Below are 21784 nucleotides of genomic sequence, written 5' to 3' on the forward strand. Positions count from 1 at the left end.
CACCTGTGTGTCCAAATGAACTCTACCTGGATCAGAGAGACAAATATTAGAGCAAGAAGCTATGAAAATGTACGAGAAAACAAAGGTGATCATTTTTTTTCTGCTTTCGGTTCTGAGAAGAATCAAAAGACAATGGTTAGAAGTATGATTACACACATACCAAATCCTTTTGTATTTGTAGAAATAAAATTCAAAACGATTTGAGGAAAGTGTTATTTTAAGATGTGTTTTCTCATTCATCTTCATAGGTGTTTTTCTGATCGGTTGACCACGTGTCCAGGCACACATCATCATGCATCTGCAGGTGACTTCCACGCCACTGACTTTACAGTGTGGGCAGGGGGACCCCGGGGACGACGGTCACTCAGTGGTGGTCGCGCTGAGGTGTAAGATGAGCTGCTATGTGAGGTGTGTGCGCATGTGTGCATGTGCATGTGTGTGCCATGTGTGTGTGCACATGCGTGCGTTCCACATACTGAGCTGCACTGCTTCCCTTCCGGCGCTGGGTGACAAGGGTGACAAAGCCTGTCGTTTCTGCAGGTGTTCAGTCTTTGGCAGGAATCCTGGTTCAGACCCTTTTTAGTTGGACAACTTTCAGCAAGTTACTCACATTTTCTGTGCTGCAGGGTCACTATCTCTGAAACTGAGGCAGCGAATAGTATCTGTGCACCCAGACGCTTGTTCCAATTGTCAGTAAAGTTCCGGGACAAGAGCTAGTAGACAGTGTGTCTCTGATCACTGCAAGTCACTTTTTAAAACATTTCGGGGCGCCTGGGGGGCTCAGCTGGATGAGAGTCTGACTCGTGATTTCAGCTCAGGTCATGATCTCACGGGTGGTGAGTTTGAGCGCCGTGTCGGACTCAGTTCTGACGCCACTGCGCCTGTCTGGAATTCTCGCTCTCCTTTTCTCTGCCCCTCCCCTGCTTGGGCTCGCTCTCTCGCTCTCTCTCTCTCTCTCTCTCTCTCAAAATAAATAAAGTTAAAAAAATGAAACAAAAAACATTTCCACCTACTATAAAAATAAAGAGGAGGGCTCACAGATGAAACATAAAGGGTAGGTCTATATAATATATATGTCATAGGTAGGTCACAAATGTCAATCTCATTACAATTACAAAAGAAATAAAAATTTCAACATTAGGATGAGAAAGATATTCCCACACATTTTTGTTGGGGGTCTGAATTGGTAGAGTCTTCTTAAAAAGCAACGTGGTTATGTGGCATAAAGCTTTGGAACCTTCCCATCACATGAACCAGGATTTCCACAGACAGGAATCTAGACTCGGGAGATTATCAGAAATGCAACTGAAAACTTACAAATAAGGGTGTTCATTGTGATCTTAATAATAGTAACAAAAACAACAAGCTCCATCATGGGTTAATTTACCGAATCTATCAAGTTAATAGAAAGAAAAATATAAGTTCTATATAAAGAATAAACCCAATTATATACACAGAAGACCTCTGACCTCTTCAGCCCAAGAAGAGGAAATAGAGATGCTTTTGTTTACTTCTTTTTACTGTTCTGCATTTTCTAAGGTCTCTATACTGAAATACTACCATTTTTATGATCAGTTAATATTTCACTGACATTTACAAAGACACTGTGAAAATGGGAAATATTCTTGAACAACAATAAAGTAAAAAACTGAAAAACAAACAAAAAAAAACCTAAGCTGAAAACAGAATTTATGCCATTGTATACTTAGAGCTTCATAGTATAATTTCACCCATGTTAAAAAACAAATCTGTGGCACAAAACACAAAGCATGTTAGGTGTAGGTATCTTCAATGGTAGGCCTACAGGTGATTTATTACTTTTAAAATGTCGTATACTGGGGGTGGTTGGGTGGCTCAATCGGTTGAGTTTCCCACTTTTTGATTTTGGCTCAGGTCATAATCTCACGGTTCATGAATTCAAACCCTGTGTTGGGCTCTGTGCTTGACAGCACGGAGCCCGCTTGGGATTCTCTCTTTTCCCCTCTCTCTCTGCCCTCCTCCACCCTCTCTCTCAAAACAACTAAACTAAACTCAATAGATAGAATGTTCTATACTGGATATTAGAATATTCATTATCACTAACTTTTATTTAAAAAATAATATCTGATGGAAATCATTTTGGGCATTTTCTAAGTGGGTGGAGAAAAAAACAACAATGTTTTCAGGGCAGAGAGCGGGGGGTGCAGCCCAGTAGGGAGGACAGAGAGGTGCCCGGCTTCCCGGGACCGGAGGAAGCATCAGGGACCCTGGGGTTGGGGAGAGAGAGCAGGGCTGTGCTCTCAAGGCCACGTGTTGGTCTCCAGTACGGACGGGTTTGGCCACCGTATACCAGGGTCCCTGCCCAGGCCTTGACTCCTTGCCCGGCTCTCAGCTGGCCTTGGCGACCGCAGCACCATATTTCTAGCACATCGTGTTGAGGGAGGCTGGGAAAAAGGGCGAGCAAGATCGATGCCACGATGTCACCACCTAGGTCCTTCCCCTTCTTGTAGAGATGGTGACTTCGTGTCGGCCAGCCGAGGAAGGATGGGGAGGAGACCACCCAGGCGTGTTTGGGCAAGGAAAGGTGTGGAAGATTCCAGCAAAGCTGGGAGCAAGTAGATGATTAATTCGCGATTTCAAGTAGCGGAGCCATGGCGGAAAGAACACTCCCTTGACAGGATCCCCTCCATACATACTTCATAGACACTGGATTCCAAACTCAATATGGTTACAAAATTAAAATGTTAGTAAAGAAAGCGATGGGAAGGAAGGAAAAAACCAATGTCAGGGGGAAAATGAATGCATCTCAAGGATTCATTTCGCAACTACTGACAAACCTAATGTGTTCATTTTTTTTCAGAACTCTATTTCATCCTTTATGATGGAATGACATATAGGTCTGTTACCGCAGTAGCAACACTGGCAGAAAGGTCACAGGACTCATAACCAGCAAAACGCTGCGCGGCAGTCAGCGTTACTGTCATGTCTCTTATTGATATCTTGCCTCACATTACACAGGCATTTAACCCAACATCCAATTTCCAGCAAGGAGGAGCAGACAGAGGTCATCTGACCCACTGGGATTGGATCCCACAGGCAAAATTAACATATTAATGAGATGGCCTCTTCACATTCAGCCTTAGAATTCTACTGAAGGCTTTCTCTGTGGCTAACAGTACTGCCTCACTGGCATTAACTTATTAGTAAAATGCAACCCCTTTGATAGCGGACATCATATTAAACGCCAAGGCAATTGTCTGGCTTTGTGTTTGCCTTCCATGTGTGCAAGAATGGGAAGGAGGAAGGTCCGGGTTAAAGAAAATGACTATCATGGAACATGGATGAACTGTTTGCATTTGGGCAGCGAGAGGTCCAGGGGACTACACGTCAGGAGCCATTCTTGATCACCCCCTGCAAGATTAACTGAAAAATTACCCGAAGTGTTTAGCCATTTTAGGAAACAGCCCAATCCTGCCTGACACAAAGCCCTTAGATGGAGCCAGAGGCGAATCAGCCTCTTTGGCTGCTCACTGACCCTGAGGACCCCAGAGTGGGGGTAAGACTGAGACCTAAAATCACGGCAGACCAGAGCCTGTCTGGACACCCTGCCCTGGGGATCAGAGGCACTTGCACGGAGGTCATGGGTGCAAAGTCCCTGGACATGCCGGGCCATGCTCTGGCCTTCCCCAAGACTCCCGCCCACGTGCTGGGGGACCTAGTTAACGTAGCCTGCAAGGCGCCTCATTGTGGAGGCCAGGCCACTAGTCCTATCCCCTGTCTGAATCTTCAAGGTGTTCTCCAGTCTGTGCCAGGAGGCATGGGAGGGGCCCCTCGGGCAGCTACTTGGGGGCGTCCCTCCTTTTTCTTCTTTGACCAAAGAAAAGCACGTCAGGTTTACCAGTTTCTGAAAACATGTCAGAAGTTAGGGAAAGAGTTTGGAGTTGCTGACGAGCAGAATCGGAAGCCAGGTGATAGGTGGGCACGACAGTACCAAAGCAGCCTCCGCGTAGCCCACGGATATCACGTGTGTCCACGTGGTTCCTAAACACAGCCCTTCTCTGCGCTCCTTCCCCCTAGAAGGAGAAGTTAGCAAGGAAAAAAGCTGAGGCCTCTTGAGGTGAAAACTGCAGTTCATTAGCCTGGATGTACAAGGAAATCCTGGGGTGAGAATAAAAACCTGAGCTGCCATTTCATGGAGTCGTGTTTGTCGAGCACCGTTCAAACACCTGAAATGCCTTGTTTCATTTGGCCTTAATGACTACCCTATGTGTGAGGCCAGGGAGCACCCCCATTCTACAGAAAAGAATACAGAGATAGAGGACAGTGGAGGTTTAAGTTGCCCGAGGGCACCCATCAGGATTGGACGGACCCGGGACTTGAACCCAGGCTAAGACTAGCCCCGTATCTGCAAGCCCTGTGAATTACAGCACAAATCTACCGCCAGCCGCTGGCCCTATGACCCAGCCTGATTCTGCCTCACAGGGGCCAGGAGAGGGACCCTCCCCAAGTGCGAGAAGAGCAGAAATAATAAAAGATCACTTAAACCCTACGTCTCAGCAAAAGCTACAACTCACGGCTGAAAAGCATTAACCCCAGGAGGGCTGAGGACGGACTCACAGTAACTGCTTTGCAGATCGAAGGAGGAGTCTACGGATAGTTCTTCACGGTTCCAGTCCGTGATCAAAGGGTGCAGTGATCAAAGTCACCCTGGGCGTCAGCCCGTCAGCCCCTCAGAACATAAGCGTGGTGCCCGTCTCCAAGGCGCCCGCGGTGAATCTGCGGGGCAAGGAGCTGGGGGAGGGCAGCCTCAGTTTTCGTCAGCCTCTCTGCGTCCTGAGACCTGCGGAAGGTAGGAGTCTGGGAAGCCAGGTGGCTTTGGGCCCGAGGGCTCCCTCGGGTCCTTCGATGAACCACTGACGGGATTCTCACGTGTGTCCTCTGTCCTTTGGCCGTCTAACCCCACGTGCGGGCCCCAGCACACCGTGCTCTCTGCCGCTTCAAGAGGATGGATAACTCTTTGTGGACCATGGAAAAGTAAAACCCGTTCATGAGAATTTTTTGTTTTGAGCTTCGTGGACTAATACTCCACAGAAATTCTCTGGCAAACACGGACCTAGTGTGAATTTCCTGATTCTTTCTGTGGTTCTGATCTAAGGAAGGCTCAGGTAGAGACAGAGATGGAGGGAGAAGAAGAATGAGGAGGGAGAGGGAGAAGGGAGAAAACAAGTCAATGGTGTATTTGATGTCTGGTTTTGTACTTCAGTCTGGTTTAGATCATTATAAATTAGATAATTATAATTGCTCTGATTTAGTCTTTGGTCTTCAGATACACATATTTTTAATAAAAATGCAACTATTACTGGCCATCTATAGAAGACTATCAGTGGAAAAATGGATTTTTTTAATTGTCTAAATAAAAATCAAATGACAGGTGACATAAAGTCATTTTGACATTAGCCACCCCAATCAGGAAACTCTGTGTCTTGAGGTCCCTGCCACTTAAGAATGGCTCCAATCTATCCAGCAAAATATATTTTAAGAGCTGCCAAATATTTGGGTGAACATTGTTTTCCACTCACCCTGCCTGGGAATCACAGACCCAAAGGTCTTTTTTTTTTTTAATGTTTATTTTGGAGAGAGAGACAGACAGACACAGTGCAAGAAGGGGAGGGGCAGAGAGAGAGGGAGACACAGAATCCGAAGCAGGCTCCAGGCTCCCGAGCTGCCAGCACAGAGCCCAACACAGGGCTCGAACCCAAGAACCGTGAGATCATGACCTGAGCTGAAGTCTGATGCGCACCGACTGAGCCCCCAGGCGCCCCTCAGAGGTCGTGACACCAGAAACAAGCCAGAGACTTGCAAAGGCCAAGCCTCCATCTACAGCCAAATGGAACATGATCGTTACGGTTTTAGGGACTGACACACTATGTTACACAAAGCATAACTGTCTTACTAGAGATTTCTTTAAAGTTAAGTGTCAGGCTCAGGATAGGAATCCTGGTCTCTTGCTTCCTATTAACACTTAAAAAGATGAAAACCGCCGTAAGAGATAAAATTACTGTCAGCAACATTACATTTCAGTCCGCTGGCTACAGACACAGGAAGAAGTGATACTCCACTGTGTCCTTTCCGGGCTTCCCTGTCTCCCCCAGCTTCACGGAGAGGCACGTGACACACAGCACTGCAGGGTGAACAGGCCCCACGTGCTGATCTGGTGCACGCATATTCCGCAAAGTGATCGTGCTTTTTTAAAAGAGTTCTTTTTCTCCCTGAAGAGTGATTCTCTTCGCACCATGCCCTCCTTTTTATGAGCTCTGGCTACTTAAGCTTTTAAAGAACACATCTGGATGTTTTTGGAAATTTTGACATGAGGTTTTGAGAAACCTAAGTCTCCTGAACCCCAAGCTTTGGGACTTGGGTGCCCAGAAGACGAGGGTCCCAGGCGTTCGGGGACACTGGGGCACAGGGGGGTGTCTCAGCATCTCCCGTATCATCCCTAAGATGGAGAGCTGTCTTTCCAACAGTCGCCTTTGAATGAATCAAATAGTCTGTGGTTCAAAGTAGGCGCTGTGGAAATTAAATTGATTAGACAGTGATTTGTAGCAAGCAGATGTCCCAAAACTCAGGGACTAAAAGCAGTAAGTATTTATTCTGACCCCTCAGCCCTGCCATCAGGGCGAAGATGACCTCACCCAAGGCCCTGGGGCTGGCTGACAGACTGTTTCTCACTTTCTGTGGGCGAGCCCAGGCTGAGGCACGCCAGTGACCAGGACCTGAGAACACAGATCTGCATTAGAGCTCAGGATTAGCATTTCATTATCTTTGCTGTATTCTCTTTTGTAATTTTTTTAATGTTTCTATTTATTTTTGAGACAGAGAGAGACAGCATGAGTGGGGAAGGGGCAGAGCGAGGGGGAGACAGAGTCCGAAGCAGGCTCCAGGCTCCAAGCTGTCAGCACAGAGCCCGATGTGGGGCTCAAACTTGTCAACTGCAAGATCATGACGTGAGCTGAAGTCAGACGCTCAACCATCTGAGCCACCCAAGTGCCCCTTTGGCTGGAGCAAGTCACACGGGCAGCTCAAGTTCAAAGGGAGGGGAAATAGACTTAGCTCTTACAAGAGAAGTGTTGGAAGTCCACTGCACTGATGCAGAGAAAAAACCTGGGACCCCTCGGTCTACCACAGCCTCTCTCCTGAGAGGGGCTTCTAACTAATTCATGTTTTAGTTCATCACCTTTTCAGTGACTGTATACAGAACACTTACTTTTGCAAAGCACCGATCAAGATGCCAGAAGCCCAGATACAAAAAAGCAGAGAACAACCCCGCTCTCGGGGTCATGTCCATATATAGATATTTGAAAGTTTACATAACGATTTTCTGTGAAATAAAGAAATCATCTCTATTTCAAAAGGTTAACTTAAAAATTTAGTTTAAACCTATGCTTTTGTATTGTTCTTCCGACGGTCTTCAGCGTGAGTGTTTGGGGGAAAACTCAGGTTTCGATCCCAACATACTAGGGTTTGTACATGAAGTCCATCATTGCCAGGCTGTGTGACTAAGGCCACTTGCTAACCCTCTCTGAATTCCAGTTTCTTTATTTAAAACAGGGAGTCCACAGTACCTACCTCGTGGCTATTATCAATGTTAACTGCAATAATCGTTGACTCAAAGCCCAATCCCTGTATAGGTAATTTCCAATAAATGATAGGCAGCATAATTGTGTCTTTTTTTTTATAAGTACACCTTTATCACATACGACATCTGCACAGAAGCCAGGCTTGGACATGTATTTTTAATAGGATGGTATGTGAAGTGAACAAAGTTAAAGAAAACCTGAGCCGACAAAACCCCCAAATGTTGGAAAGCACAGCCTCCTCAATTAGAAAATTACAACAGGAAAAGGCAAACGATATTTAAAATTGTGGTGCTGACATTTCCTCCCCAGTGTTTTCCTCAGGGAGGGGCAGGGTCACCGGGAGCCAGGATGGGACATTGTGCCACTGTCACTCCTGAACGGCACTGTGGCATCATTTATTCTGGCGGAACGGCCACCGTGCTCCAACGCCAGGCACAGAGGAGCATAATAAATACAGATTTGCTTAACTCTATTGAGCACAACAGGTTATCAGAGGGTTGAAAAGAGGCCAGATGCATTTCTCCAGCTAGAAGGGAAACAAGACAGCAGCCTGGCCAGCAGGGCAACGCATTTCATCCTTTGGATAAAATATACGCGCTCCAGCCTCTACGGTCTGGGCTCAGAAAAGAGCTGGAGAAGGAGAATGCGAGGAGGTTTTCCATCAGCCTCATAAATCACGAGATTTCCTACACATTTTGTTGAATCTGTTTGAGTCTCCACTAATGTGTGCAAATCATATGATAGTCATTCTCGGAAATGAAACGTACTCCTGCTTGATGCGAAAAAAGTCGTTTGCTCATAGTTGTGACACATCTCTCTCCTTCCATCTCCTGCAAACATGTACTGAAGGGAAAGTCCATGGTTATTTATTGGTTCAATAAGGCTGCACTGTTCTTCAAGCAATTTATCACATTATCATGATTAATATTTAAATGTGCCCGCTGTTGTGTCCATAGTATAGGGTAATTTCTATAACAAGGGTGGTAAAATTTTAACCATTATTTTGTATTTATTACACGGTAATTTAAAATTATGTCTGAGCATTATAATACAAATGGTGCTTTGGTAAAACGCTAATATTTTTCAGTCCTCTGGATCCTTCTATTTGAAAAAAAAACTGGATCTCACAAGATAATGAAAAACAAATGTACAATTACAGAGAAAAGGGTCTTAGCTCTTCAGGAAATCATTATACATACGGGTGTTTTGGTAAGGAAATGGAGCAGAAGGAGAATTATTTAGAAAGCAGGTTTGTCTCTGATAGTTTGCTAAATTGTGTAGTTCTGGTTGTCATGGCGATGGCACCATGATTTAAATAAGCCCATACAGAAATAGCAGTCACTCATACTATATTCACAAGAATCAAAGAAAGCTCATTATTTAATGGGGGAAAAACTTCCCAGTTTGGGTGAGGGAGGGAAAAACATGGTGTGGCAAATTTATTTTTCTGACAAACTGTTTGCTATTTTATCTCTGAAACAGCATAAAGACAAAATATTTAGAACTAAACAACCAAGGGAACACTATATAGGAAGCATCTGGAAGGTGCTAGGTCCTTGGGAGGTACTTTAGACTCGGGGTCAACAAAATCATGGGAACAGAGGAGACAGACAATCTACTTAGGAAGTCAGGGGAAAAAAAACCCAACAATAAAGCCAAATTCAAAGGAAGTTAAACAGGCACATACTGAACCTGTAGGACCTAGTAAAAGAAATGACATTAATAAGAGAAATGAAAAAAATAGGATTTTTTAAGATAAATAATTTTTATGGACAAGTTCAAGCAAGATTCCTCAGTGATAATGGGGCAAAGGCATAAATAAGTAACCAGGAAGGTCAAGGTTGTTAAAAGACAGATACAGGAGACTGGAGGACTGTAAAACAGCTATGATTCTGTTGGTGACTACATTTAAAATATTAAAGCCGATGGTTTTCTACAATATATAAATGACTCAACAGAGAAACAAAACAATCTGATCCGACCTTTAAACTCTAAAAGAGTACTTGGGGCATCTGGATGGCTCAGTCGGTTAAGTGTCCAACTTGGGCTCAAGTCATGACCCACAGTTCGTGGGTTTGAGCCCCGTGTCAGACTCTGTGCTGACAGCTCAGAGCCTGGAGCCTGTTTTGGATTCTGTGTCTCCCTTTCTCTCTGACCCTCCCCTGCTCACGCTGTCTCACAAAAATAAATAAATGTTTAAAAAACAAATTAAATACAATCATAAAATAATTAGTACTCAAAAGGCAATCCACTCTCCACCACCCCAAAAGGTTTTAGGAAGACTTCCACCAGGCATTCAGGGCACAAATCAACATCATTTAGCATAAACCACTTTAGAGAGGAGAGAAACAGGAGCAAGGTACTCAATGTACCCTTTCACATAATCCTGATAGCAAAGGATTGTATAAGAAGAAAAAAAAAAAAAAGAATCTCTTCTCACTAGTGAAGAATACACATAAACATCTTTCATAGAGACTAGAAAATTGAATCTAGGACATCAGGACCAAAGAGAGTTCATACTCTAGATGAAGAATTATTCAACATAAGAAAATGCATCACTATAACTTGCTACATGAGCAGAGAAGAGGAGAGAGTTAGAGTAGAGGGAAAAAGCATTACATGAAAGTTAGCATCCTTGACTGAAAACACTTAGGACAGACGATCTCTGAAACCCTAAGTAAGCAGATTACTTACTGGCAGATATTTAGAGATATTACATTAATTTGGAAACAAGAGAAGAGTATCCATTATCACCACAAATTATCAACACCATCTTGGCAGCGATAGCCAATGCAATAAAGGAAGAAGAAATAAGACACATAAGAGACAAAGAAGAGAAAAAAGGTATGACCATTTACATTAGAAAATAGTAAGATATTCCACAGGAAAGTTATTAGAACTAATAAGAAAAGTCAGCAGGGTTTCTAGATACAAGATCAACATATGACATGCAAGACTGAGTGTCCCAATAAACAATTTAAAACATAATAGAAAAATAACAACAGAAAGTACAAAGTATGTAGAAAAAATCAAAATGTGCAAGAAATTGATAAAAATACAAAGAATGTTTAAGAAAAGAATACATGCATAAATAGAAATAAAGATCATCTTTACAGAAGAAAAGAATCTAAGCAAACCAATTCTGCCTGTATTAATCTACAAACATATTTCTAGTTGAAATCCCCAAAGAATTTTTTTATAGTCTGAGTCAAAGTGATTGTAAAATTCATATGCAAAAGTAAAGATTCAGGGATAACCAAAACAAATAGGAAAATAAACAGTTCTTATGAGGACTTACTTATTAAAACAATATATTATTGATACAGTTTTAGTCGACTAGATTAAAAATCAGGAGGGGTGAAAAAGCATCTTTAATAATTGGGTTAACTGGGGTAGGGATCATAGACTGACTAAAAATATAAAATTATATCAATCCTTCACATAAACAGAAGTAGTTCCTGAGGTCTTGAAAATCTAAGGGTTTTCGTAAGAAACAAAAGATGACTCTGACGTAGGAAAAGCCTGTCTATGATAGGTCCTAAAGTCAGGCACCGCATCCCGGCACCAGGGGCGGCACCGAACCCGCAGGGCCCTGTTCAGCCTTGCTCATAATCAGCGAAATGCAAACTAATGCTCTTCCTACAATCCTGACACTAAACACAGGAAAGTTCTTAACATATATCACGGGAGACCTGTGCAAGGAGGTAATACTGTTTATCAGTGAGGGGGGAAAAACAGAGATACTTAAGTGTCCCTTGAAAGCGAAATAGATGAGAACACTGTGTTTTTCCATCCAAGGGAATTAATGCACCAGTTACACAGACAGAATTCGCTCTTTATGTATCAATACTGATAACTCTCAAAAACCATGTGGATTTATAAAGGAAGGGCGGCATCAATGTCCTCATGATAGCATTTCTTCAATTCTTCATGGCTCACAGTGTCACAGATTCACAATAACAACCCCCAACATCTAAACAAATTCAAAAAACAAACTGTGGGAAATTTACCCGGGATTGATGATATGTTGTCTGAGGGGCGAAAGGGGAGGAAGTGATCTATGTCGGCAAAGAAAAGGGACCTGAGCTTTTAGTTGTAATTTCCTTTCTTCTGTGTTAAAACTCTGAAGCAGGAGTGGTGAATGTTAGCACTGCTCATTCTAGATCGGAGGTAGTGAATGACCTGGCTATACCGTCTGTAGACTTCATGGTCAGTTCACCACTCCCCTCTCCTCCCCTCCACAAAAATTCACGGAGAGAGAGATCCTATGTGAAACAGAAAAAGAAAACCGGGTAAGACCATTTTCTTTTTCCCACAAATGCACAGCAGGTGTTTGAGTATTTCTATGAAGCATTTGGGCACTAATAATATAAATTCACTTATTAAGAATTAAGTACTTTATACTTGAAGGAGTCTTGTACAAACTATCGTTTTGCCCACTCTTGATTACTTATGAACCGATGGTCAAGGTTTTTAGATTACCTTTCTTGCAGATATCCTTTTGAATTGTAATATCTATCAAAGAGTTTAAATCTTTATAATCATTTTAATAGATGGTTAAGGGAGAAAATAACGAATCAGTAAATATTTGGTTTTTAATTGGATTCATTTACACCTTCAAGCCTTACTTCAGAAGCAAGTTTCATTTTGTTTCCAGTTTTGTGTCTCTACATGAGGAGAGATAATGTCTCTGACCTTTTTAGAACTTTCAACAGGGATTTATAAAATATATATTAAATGAGAGAGAGAGAAGGTGAGAGAGAGGAATGAGGTTTCACTAAGGATTTTCAAGTGAGGTTCAATACATCATATGGTCAGATGTGTTCTTGGGGATATTAATTACCAATTGATAAAAATAACAGTGAGAAAGCATTCAGTGTCTAGATATTTTCTTCTTACTCTACTTGTCTATCACCTATTTACCATTTGGATTGCTCCTCCACTTATTTCATCCCCCAAAAGACAGGGGGGCATTTCAAACTCTGTCTTCTTTAAGTCTTATGGGGAAGATGTGTGTGATTTGGCAAAAAGATTTTTAAGTTTATTTACTTACTTTGAGAGAGTGAGCATGCAGGCAGGGGAGGAGCAGAGACAGAAGGAGAGAATCCCAAGCAGGCCCCAAGCTGCCAGCCCAGAGCCCCACACAGGGCTCAAATTCACGAACCGTAACATCCTGACCTGAGCCGAAACCAAGAGTCAGACGCCTAACTGACTGAGCCACCCAGGCACCCCATTAGCAAAAAAGATTTAACTTATTTTTAATATCCCTTTGCTTCGCCATGGTCACTAAGCCCTGCCCTACTGTTGAGAATTCCTGGCAAGAATCACTACAGACAATGATGTGGGTAGTTCCCAAGGAGCAGAAAACGCTTGAATCTGGAGTCAGGTGATCACCATACAAGTTCTCTACCATACTTGGGGGGATGACAGAGCACAGATATTCTGAAAAATCCTCTTCCTCCTTCTCAGTAAAATCTTTCCTACTCATGTGCCTCAGGAAGATGTAAACACATCCTACTTGAAGCCGCCAGCTTGGGGAGCGGGGGAACTGGCAGGCTCTCAGCTAGAGCAGAGGCAGCCGGCTGGGGGGCAGCAGTGGGAAGGGGATTGATGCTGTTGCACCCTCTTGGGAGCTTCAAGTCCCCTGATGAGCTAGTCTCCTCCCCCGGGATGCTCCCAATGGCCGCCACTGTGGAGAAGATGAACCTTCCAAACTTGGAGCTCAGTGAGTTACCCTGCCCGAACGGCCTTGTTCCCTTGCAAAAGATAAAACAAATTATACTTTCTTAAGAACCATTTATAAACGGAATGGCCACATTCCACAGCCTTTTCAAAGGTCAGAGGTTGCACCTGACATTTCAAAGAAAAAAGAAGAGCCTTTTGGATAAATACTTTAAGACCAATATAGTCACATGCATGTGTGCGTACGTGCGGGCGCACGCACACACACACACACACACACACACACACACACACACACACACACACCTCTGATTCAGACGAAGGTCTATGCATCCTGTGGGCCCCAAGTAGCAGGTGTATAAAGAATGACAAATGTCCCTCACGGAAGGCAAACAAACAGCCTGGAGATGGGATTTGACTCAGTCGTAAGGCAGTAGGTAAAGTAGAAATGATCTGTGCAAACAGAGCAGGTATGACTGTAATCCAAAAGATATTTTTAGCTGCTCTCCTATGATCCAGCACGAAGATGCTCTCTCCTCAGCACCGTCAGGTCCCTGGCACGTTATAAACCAATCTTCTGACCTCTTGTCCCTGAAGGACGAAATCCTTGCCCAATACTCAGTCGCAGCTAAAAATCCAATCTCCCAAATATAATCTTACAGGCTAGGTTAAATGCTTACTGTCATTTTAGTGTCTTAAAAATCGCTATCCATCTATTCGAAGGTATCACAGGGTATGCTAAAAATCACAGAGGTGATCTGAAATTGTTGAAGATCGTTTTCTCATTAAAAAAATCTCAACCACAAAATCATTACCAAAAATACTTTGGCTTAAAAATCCTCAGGAACTATCAGGAATCTATCAACCACAATGAAAGTATGAGTTAAATTCTTTAATAAACAACTGTAAAGAGTGTTACAGCCCAGGTACATGGATTCTGTTCTGGTGTGAGGGACTCTGAGTGCAATTTGGCAGATTCTCAAATTAGACTCTGACCAAAAAAGAAAAAAAAAGACACCGTAACATTTCATAAGTACAGTAAGTGCTACCTGATTGCATCAAAGAGAGATAAGAGAAATAAATAAATAGGTGATCACAACAGTTGCCTACAAATTAATTCTACATATATGGGAAAAATATGATCGTCTACTTAAATTTGTTGGAAACCTAACAAACATGTGCATATGTGCAAGTAAGTATATAAAACAAATAGTATATGAACTGAAATCACAGCAGAATAAAACTAAGGAGCCTCCCCAAGTCAACTTAAGCCACATACCTGGCTGACCCCGTTAACTGCTGTATAATCATTCCAGAGCACCAAGGTAGAGATCGGCCCCTTCCACCGTTCAGCGAGAGTCTTCAGACCAAATACACGTTATCCAAAATGGGTTTCTTTCTTAAACCAGCCTGTAGAACTCTCCAAAGCTATACTTCTATTTTCCCTCCATGAAATATTTGTTCTCTCTAATTACGAAAGAAGAGCAAGTTTTCTGAAGATGAACATGAACTTGCTTGTTACGATTCTAGTGTAGATTCTCTAAGTTCGTGGAGATGCTGACGGCCTTTCCAGTGTCCTCAGGTGCTGGGCAGGGGTGGGCGCACCTGCTGCAGCGACAGCACCTGAAGTTTATGTTCCCTGGACATGCTCCTTCTTTCTTATTTCAGGGCGTGAGTCACCAGCTGTGGCACACACGGGCTGACACCGCGGTCCTCTGGCCCGACCCCCGCCAAGCTCCTGGTCCTCTTCTGGGGATTGTGCTGATGGAAATCTTCCTGGATATCTAGGACATTCTGTGCTAACTTACAAAGTATTTTCCTTATTATAAGAATATATGAATTTAGAAGCAGGGTAAAACCAGAAAACATCCTACTGATGATTCCAGGAACCAAATCACTCAACTGACAGGTGAATTCAAAGAAAAAAAAAAAAAAACAAGAAAAGAACTGAAGAAAACTTCAACTCCTCTCTAAATCTGTCTGGCTCTCTTTCTCACTGGTATATCTGTTTAACACTTCTGTCTGTGACTTATTTAAAACAAATTCCTTAAACGCTTATTCATTTTTAACAGATAGAGGAAGACAGACTGTAACAGGGGGAGGGACAGAGAGAGAGAGGGAGATACAGAATCGGAAGCAAGTTCCAGGCTCTGAGCTGTCAGCACAGAGCCTGACGTGGGGCTCGAATTCACAAACCATGAGATCATGACCTGAGCTGAAGTCAGACGCTTAACCAACTGAGCCACGCAGGCGTCCCTTCCGTCTGTTATTTAAACCCACACTACAGGGGTGCCTGGGTGGCTCAGTCGGTTTAGCGTCCGACTTCGGCTCAGGTCATGATCTCACGGTTCGTGGGTTCGAGCCCCGCATCAGGCTCTGTGCTGACTGCTAGCTCAGAGCCTGGAGCCTGTCTTCAGATCCTGTGACTCCTTCTCTCTCTGACCCTCCCCTGCTCACGCTGTCTCCCTCTCTCTCTCTCAAAAATAAATTAAAAAAAAAAAAAACACTAAACCCACACTATAGTTTTCCTGGGTAGGAGAGGGGGCATTGAATGGTGTGAGAAATTTCACAAGTGGTTTCTTTTCAACAGCCTTCTTTTCTCTTTCCGTAATCAATCTCAGTCTGTGGATCAAAGGACAGAGACCCTAGGCATTTGTTGGGGTGGTGACCCCCCACCGCCCGTGAAAGACAGGATCACTTTCATATTGAAAACCTGGAGCCTTCATTCTAGTTTGACCTCATTCTCCCATCTGTTCCCCAGGCGTTCAGAGGGCCCCCGATCCCCGAGAGCACCAGCCCTGTGCTTACCTCACAGCTAGGACACAGTCCAAGCACCTCTGCTCTCCTGTCCACAGGGAGGAGGTGGTATCCTGCCATGTGACCACGTGAGTTCTTCCCCCAGGGCCCCCTACTGACTGGGGAATCCAACGGTTTCTAACCCACGCAGATCTCATCTTCGCAATAATCAAGGCCCACACTCTGCACTCTGGACTAGTCAGCCAAGGGAGTCATGGTCATGTCCGAACAGAAAGGGACCGAACATGGAGACCGATCAATGCAAATCCACTGTCACTCACTGCTTACTGCCAGGAAACGGAGCAAACAGAAAACGCCCTCCGGTCCACGAGTGTATGTGAACTGCGACGTCTCTGTTTCTAAAGAGCAGCAGGTTTCCTCGATTGGCCACTTCCCAAAACAAACAAGGTCACCGAGTCAAAGTTCAACGGGAGAGACTGGGCCACCTCTCGGGTGTTCAACAGGTCATCCAGCATTTCTTCCCAGCCTTCCCTCTCCCCAGACAGACCGCCATGAACCAGGAAGCCTCCTGTCCAGCCACACCGCCATGCCCTGACAGTCATGGCCGTTCCCGCCGCGTCTGGGGCCACGCGGACACGTCACACGGGTCCTCCCATTTTCCTCAGGAACCCTGGGCACCAACCGACATCCGGAACCAGGGGCAAGGAGCTTGCACACGTGAGGACTCCGGATGAAAACGAGGAAGAGGAGCCATCCGTTTCGGGGCCTGAAGGTGTTTTGGGGGGAACTCATCCTAAGTTTCTGTAAGTCACTGGAGCTGAACGTAATTAATCAGAAAGTTTTTAAATGTTTATGTTTAGCTCAACTAAAATATTGTAAGACTGTAATACAGCGTAAGCGTGTTTAAGAAGCTGGAGGCTCAGTACAGACCCCAAATCTCAATATGTATGCTCGAAACTCCGCTTATTCACCGCATGTATTTGCATGTCAAATCGTGCTGCCCAAAAATGTGGATTGCAGAACAAGCAGACAGAAGTGAATGGACGCACAAATGAATGAAGGGATGAATAAACAAATAAGCAGATAAATAAATCAGGTGTATAGTCAATACCCCGCTACCTCGCTGGTCTCTCAACCGCCATCCACTAACCTTCTACAACTCCCATCTGTTTAGTCTTAGGTAGTGTCTAATGGTGAAACGGAAAATGTTCCACCGGGTCGACTTGCCAGGGGTCCTCAGGAATGTAATCCACTGTGTTCAGAGCCCGTGAAGAACGTGAGTGAAATCTGGGGGACATTTGGGGACTCTCCCAAGGTCCCCACAACCCCCTGTTGCTCAATCACCTCCTGGCCCATGGGCACCTCTATGGGGGCCAGGTTTGCACCAAAACTCTGAGGAAGGAGTCACTTTAGGGAAAAGTGATCAATTTTTATATTTATTTTTTAATTTTTTTAATGTTTTATTTTTATTTTTGAGAGAGAGAGGGAGAGACAGAATACGAATATGGGAGAGGCAGACAGAGAGGGTGACACAGAATCCAAAGCAGGCTCTAGGCTCTGAGCTGTCAGCAAAAGCCCAACACGGGGCTTGAACCCATGAACCACGAGATCATGACCTGAGCTGATGTCAGACACTTAACCAACTGAGCCACCCAAGTGCCCCAAAAGTGATCATTTTAAATGTAACATTGCCAGTTCAGCCGCCTGGATGGAAGTGTCACATTAAGAAACAGGTCCAAGTTTAGGAGTGGCAATAATTATTTTCTCATTTTTTAAATTATGGTACTTATTATTCGTTGTACATTTGTTAGAATCTCCAACATGTATCTCATTTTAGAATCACACCAATGATACCCTTTACAAAACTTCACTGCAGTTCAGAGAATGTATTCTGTTTAGAAGTTATTAAAAAAAAATGGATAGTGCCAGTGTCCGTGACTCCTCAAGGCACTGTCCCATCCCAAGTTTCCTTCAAGCTTCCTTCCATCCAGCTTCCTTCAACCCAGAGCTCTCCTGTCCAAGAGGCACCCGTGGGGAAGTGTGGGGGTAGATCATATGCGCCGTGAGCCTGCGTTGAGTGGGCAGCCCCCACCTGGGTGATACATGGGCAGGAAAGGAAGGAAGGACCGCCCTCACACCCTGGTGACTAGCGGGGAAATCTGTGAGGAGCTACGGAAAGCTCCGACCAACGTCCAGCTACAGGAACGCGCATCTCCCGTGGGAGCTGCAGGCACAGAAGCCCTTCGCTTTCTGGAAGGTCCTCAGCCTCCACCACAGACCCAGGGGTGGTGTCCTCTCCACTGGGGACACTTTTAATTTCTGTCCCAATACTGGATATTTGGGGACGTAAATAGTTCACAGAATGGTGACTTGAGAGCAGGGAAGTCTTGGGACCGACCTCTGTGCTCCCCAGGGTCATGAACATTGTCCTGATCCCACACTTTTTAAGGGAAGGTGAGGCAGAGGAACACGTGTTTTCATTATGCCACAAATAACACTTATTTACTAGAGTGGTTATACCACAGTACGTAGTAACACCACAGATTTGAAAAGCTGTGGACAAGCCTACTTATGTTGACACAACAGAAGAAACACTTTCTCGTGGCCAACATGGCTGCGCTTTCAGATCAAAGATAAACTCAGTGTCTCCCCACTACCTTTTTCAAAAGGTTTGTGATTTTATTAAGTGAAAGAACAACAAATACTGAAGAGCAAGACTTTCTACTCTGAATGTTACACTAAAAACAGACAACAAATATCACAAAATGGGGAAGGATTTCTACAATGATGAGGAAAAGTAAACCATGGAAGTAGGGAGATACTAAGGAAATTTACCCAGCACCCTCTCTACGTCACAAACTTTGTTCATAAGATGATGCTCTGGAACACAGTGGGCGGGGCCTGGAGAGGAACTTCCTTAGAGCGACAGGAAGACTCGTGGACAGAAATATGGGCAGTGACAGTCCCCATCACAGGGCACACAGGTGACTGAGTCCCTGTGGGAAGTGAGGGATCTTAACGCTGCTGGAGAGTGTTGTTTCCTGATCAGAGAAGCGATCTCCTTGGGGAAAAGAGACCCTGGAGATCATCTAAAAGATTCCTGGGAAGAGTAAGCAGACCTCAGAGTTCGTCTGACTGCAATGGATGAAGTGTCTAAGGGAAGACTTCTCCTTGGGGAGAAGGGCTATGTCCCCAAGAAGGAACTGGACTTTGGATCCACTGAGAAAACAATGGCCAGTGGAGAATGGAATAGAAGGCCAGTGCTTCCAGTATTTTTGGTGGCTGCCAACTGTCTACACACAGGGGAGGGGCGGTGGGGGGCAGAGGATCCCAGGCAGGCATTGTGTTGACAGTAGAGAGCCCAATGCGGGGCTCGAGCTCATGAACCATGAGATCATGATCTGAGCCAAAGTCAGGCGCTTACCTGACTCAGCCACCCAGGCGCCCCCACCGGATTTCATCTGAAGGTGGTGAACACATAGGCACTTTGTGAGCGCTAACGTTTTAAACTGATAGAAGTATTATGTTATTACATCCTATGTCATATTATACACCATGTATAATATATGTGATATTATATTTGATAACATACATAATGCATTATATACATTGTCTTTGTTGCTATTTTTATCATTCCTTTTTGTCTACTTGGACCAAATCATTTTCAACTAAGCCCAATAACTAAAGGTTCAGTGTGTCTCAGTTTCCAGAGCGCCCCGACCACAAGGTGTGACCCTGCTGAGCCGGGTGGCCCCTCCCACGGCGCCCAGTGGGGAAGCCTTCCCGGACACGGGACACTGTGCGGCACAGGCGGGGAGGCATCCGCCCGGTTCACTCCTGGCGTGATTCTGGCCCAGCAAGTACTGCCAAGGCTTCTGTCCATCCTCACTAACTAAGCCTCAGCACCTCCCACTTCATACTCCAGGATTTCAACTTACAAGTGGCGCCACTTCGAATCTGGGTAGAGAAGGTAAAATCTTTTAAACTCTGCAATATTATGAGTACGGCACCTGTCCTGCTGTCACCCAGGAAACGGGTCCAGCATTCCGAGAACAAACATGTCATCCCTTCAGTTTTGCTTGACTTCTCTTCGTAACTTGTTAGAGTACATTTTACTTATAGTGATTCTTGCAGAATTCACCACAAAAATAAATGTGGTGTGAAAGATACTCCCCTTGGGCATGAAGGGTGCTCACCAACGTAACCACGGGATACACATTTCTCATATAATGTTTCTGACGTGATTACGCACTTCCAAAATGTGGGGATTCATAAATAACCGAAACCTAAGTTTTTCCCAGTGTTGAGACCTCTCTGAGACGTAGGAAATGGGTCTGTAAATCTACAAATCCTCAAGCTTTCCACGAATTTCAATGAGTTGGAAATACTGCAAACATAACCTTTCTTTGCAGTATTTTGAGATTTAAATTTAGGTTTGGGTGACTCAGGGGAGAAATGGAAGGGGAAAATGGGAATTTTGACTCATCTGAAAATAGCGTATCTTCTAAGTAAAACTTATAATACATTAAATCACTTCTAATTTCCCACTAATCCCTGTCTTCATTCATTTGCTTAGTAAAGAATTTTAAAAGATAGCACTCACACCATACAGTCACATATGGACACAGTGCCAATATTCCCACTGAAAGGGAAATAATACACTTTCCAAGGTTCGCGTGTATACATTTTTCCGTGTGTGTGTATGTATCAAATATCAAGACTATGTATAAGTTTTTCCAATTATATAAACCTAAGGCTCTGTATGATTTAAATGTCAAATGGAAATTTTCTGAAAGTTTCTTTGTGCAGCCAGATTTATAATATTAATTTTTCAATGTCAATTTCAGCAGTGCTGCCAATAATTTTATACATGATTAATTTGCAAGACTTAGCATATTAGTATCATGCTGTGAATAATCTTCATATTTAAAGGAAAATTACAAATTGACTGATAATACATAATTACAAAACCAAGAATCCTCGCCAAACTCTAAGGTAGAGCGGCTAAAACACAGAGAATAAGAACCCCCACCGTGCATACCCGGACCGTATTACGCATGTGAGGATCAGCGAGCTGTGGGATTTCCAAGTGCACATTTTAACGAGGACCTTCGTAGCCCTTTGTCCCTGACGTCTTCTGAGATGTCCATGCTTCTTTAAGAAGTGTCCATTAATGTATGTTGGTTCTAGTGTTTTCCAAGAAACTTCTAAAAGGCAGCAATGGTTAGGAATTTGGTGGGACTCTATGTGGACAGTAAAGACTCTCAGAAGATTTCACTCAAAGACGAGCACAGGAGTGAAGGCTCCTGGACACAAGGCTGCTTTCAATGGTGGTTCAAGGTCACTGTTAGTGGCAAGAATACTAACGAGGTCTGCCAGGAGGTCTGGAGTTTTTAGATCATCAAACAGTTCTGAAAAGTTACTGCTTGTGGGTAAGTACGGCTATGAGTCAAAAGAATAACCAGAGAGAGACCTTTGGTCAAATAATCCATAAAGTAAGTGAAGAAACCAGGAAGAGACGCTAATCGGAAACACCCCATCCTAGGACAGACAAGACCTCCTCAACAAACCTGAGTGCTTTATAGATTCTGTAACAGTGCTCTTCCCAGATCTATCATTTTCCCCCATTTTTCCCCATTTCTCAGTACTCACAAGGCCATAATATACCTTCAGTACAGAGAGAATGCATTTGCATCTCCATGCATGAGAGATGATTTGATTAACTCATC

At 44.0% G+C, this 21784-nt stretch overlaps 1 protein-coding gene across 1 annotated transcript in view; it reads right to left on the reverse strand.

The window, feature by feature from the left end:
- Positions 1-21784, reverse strand: part of MYO16 (myosin XVI) — a 465799-nt gene that overhangs the window by 184524 nt on the left and 259491 nt on the right. The window contains exon 21 of the mRNA XM_029938403.1: positions 3971-4052. Coding sequence (XP_029794263.1) covers positions 3971-4052 — 82 coding nt within the window. The remainder of the gene's footprint in view (positions 1-3970; positions 4053-21784) is intronic.

Source organism: Suricata suricatta, chromosome 4 (assembly GCF_006229205.1).
Source record: "Suricata suricatta isolate VVHF042 chromosome 4, meerkat_22Aug2017_6uvM2_HiC, whole genome shotgun sequence".
NCBI classification, from domain to species: Eukaryota; Metazoa; Chordata; class Mammalia; order Carnivora; family Herpestidae; genus Suricata; species Suricata suricatta.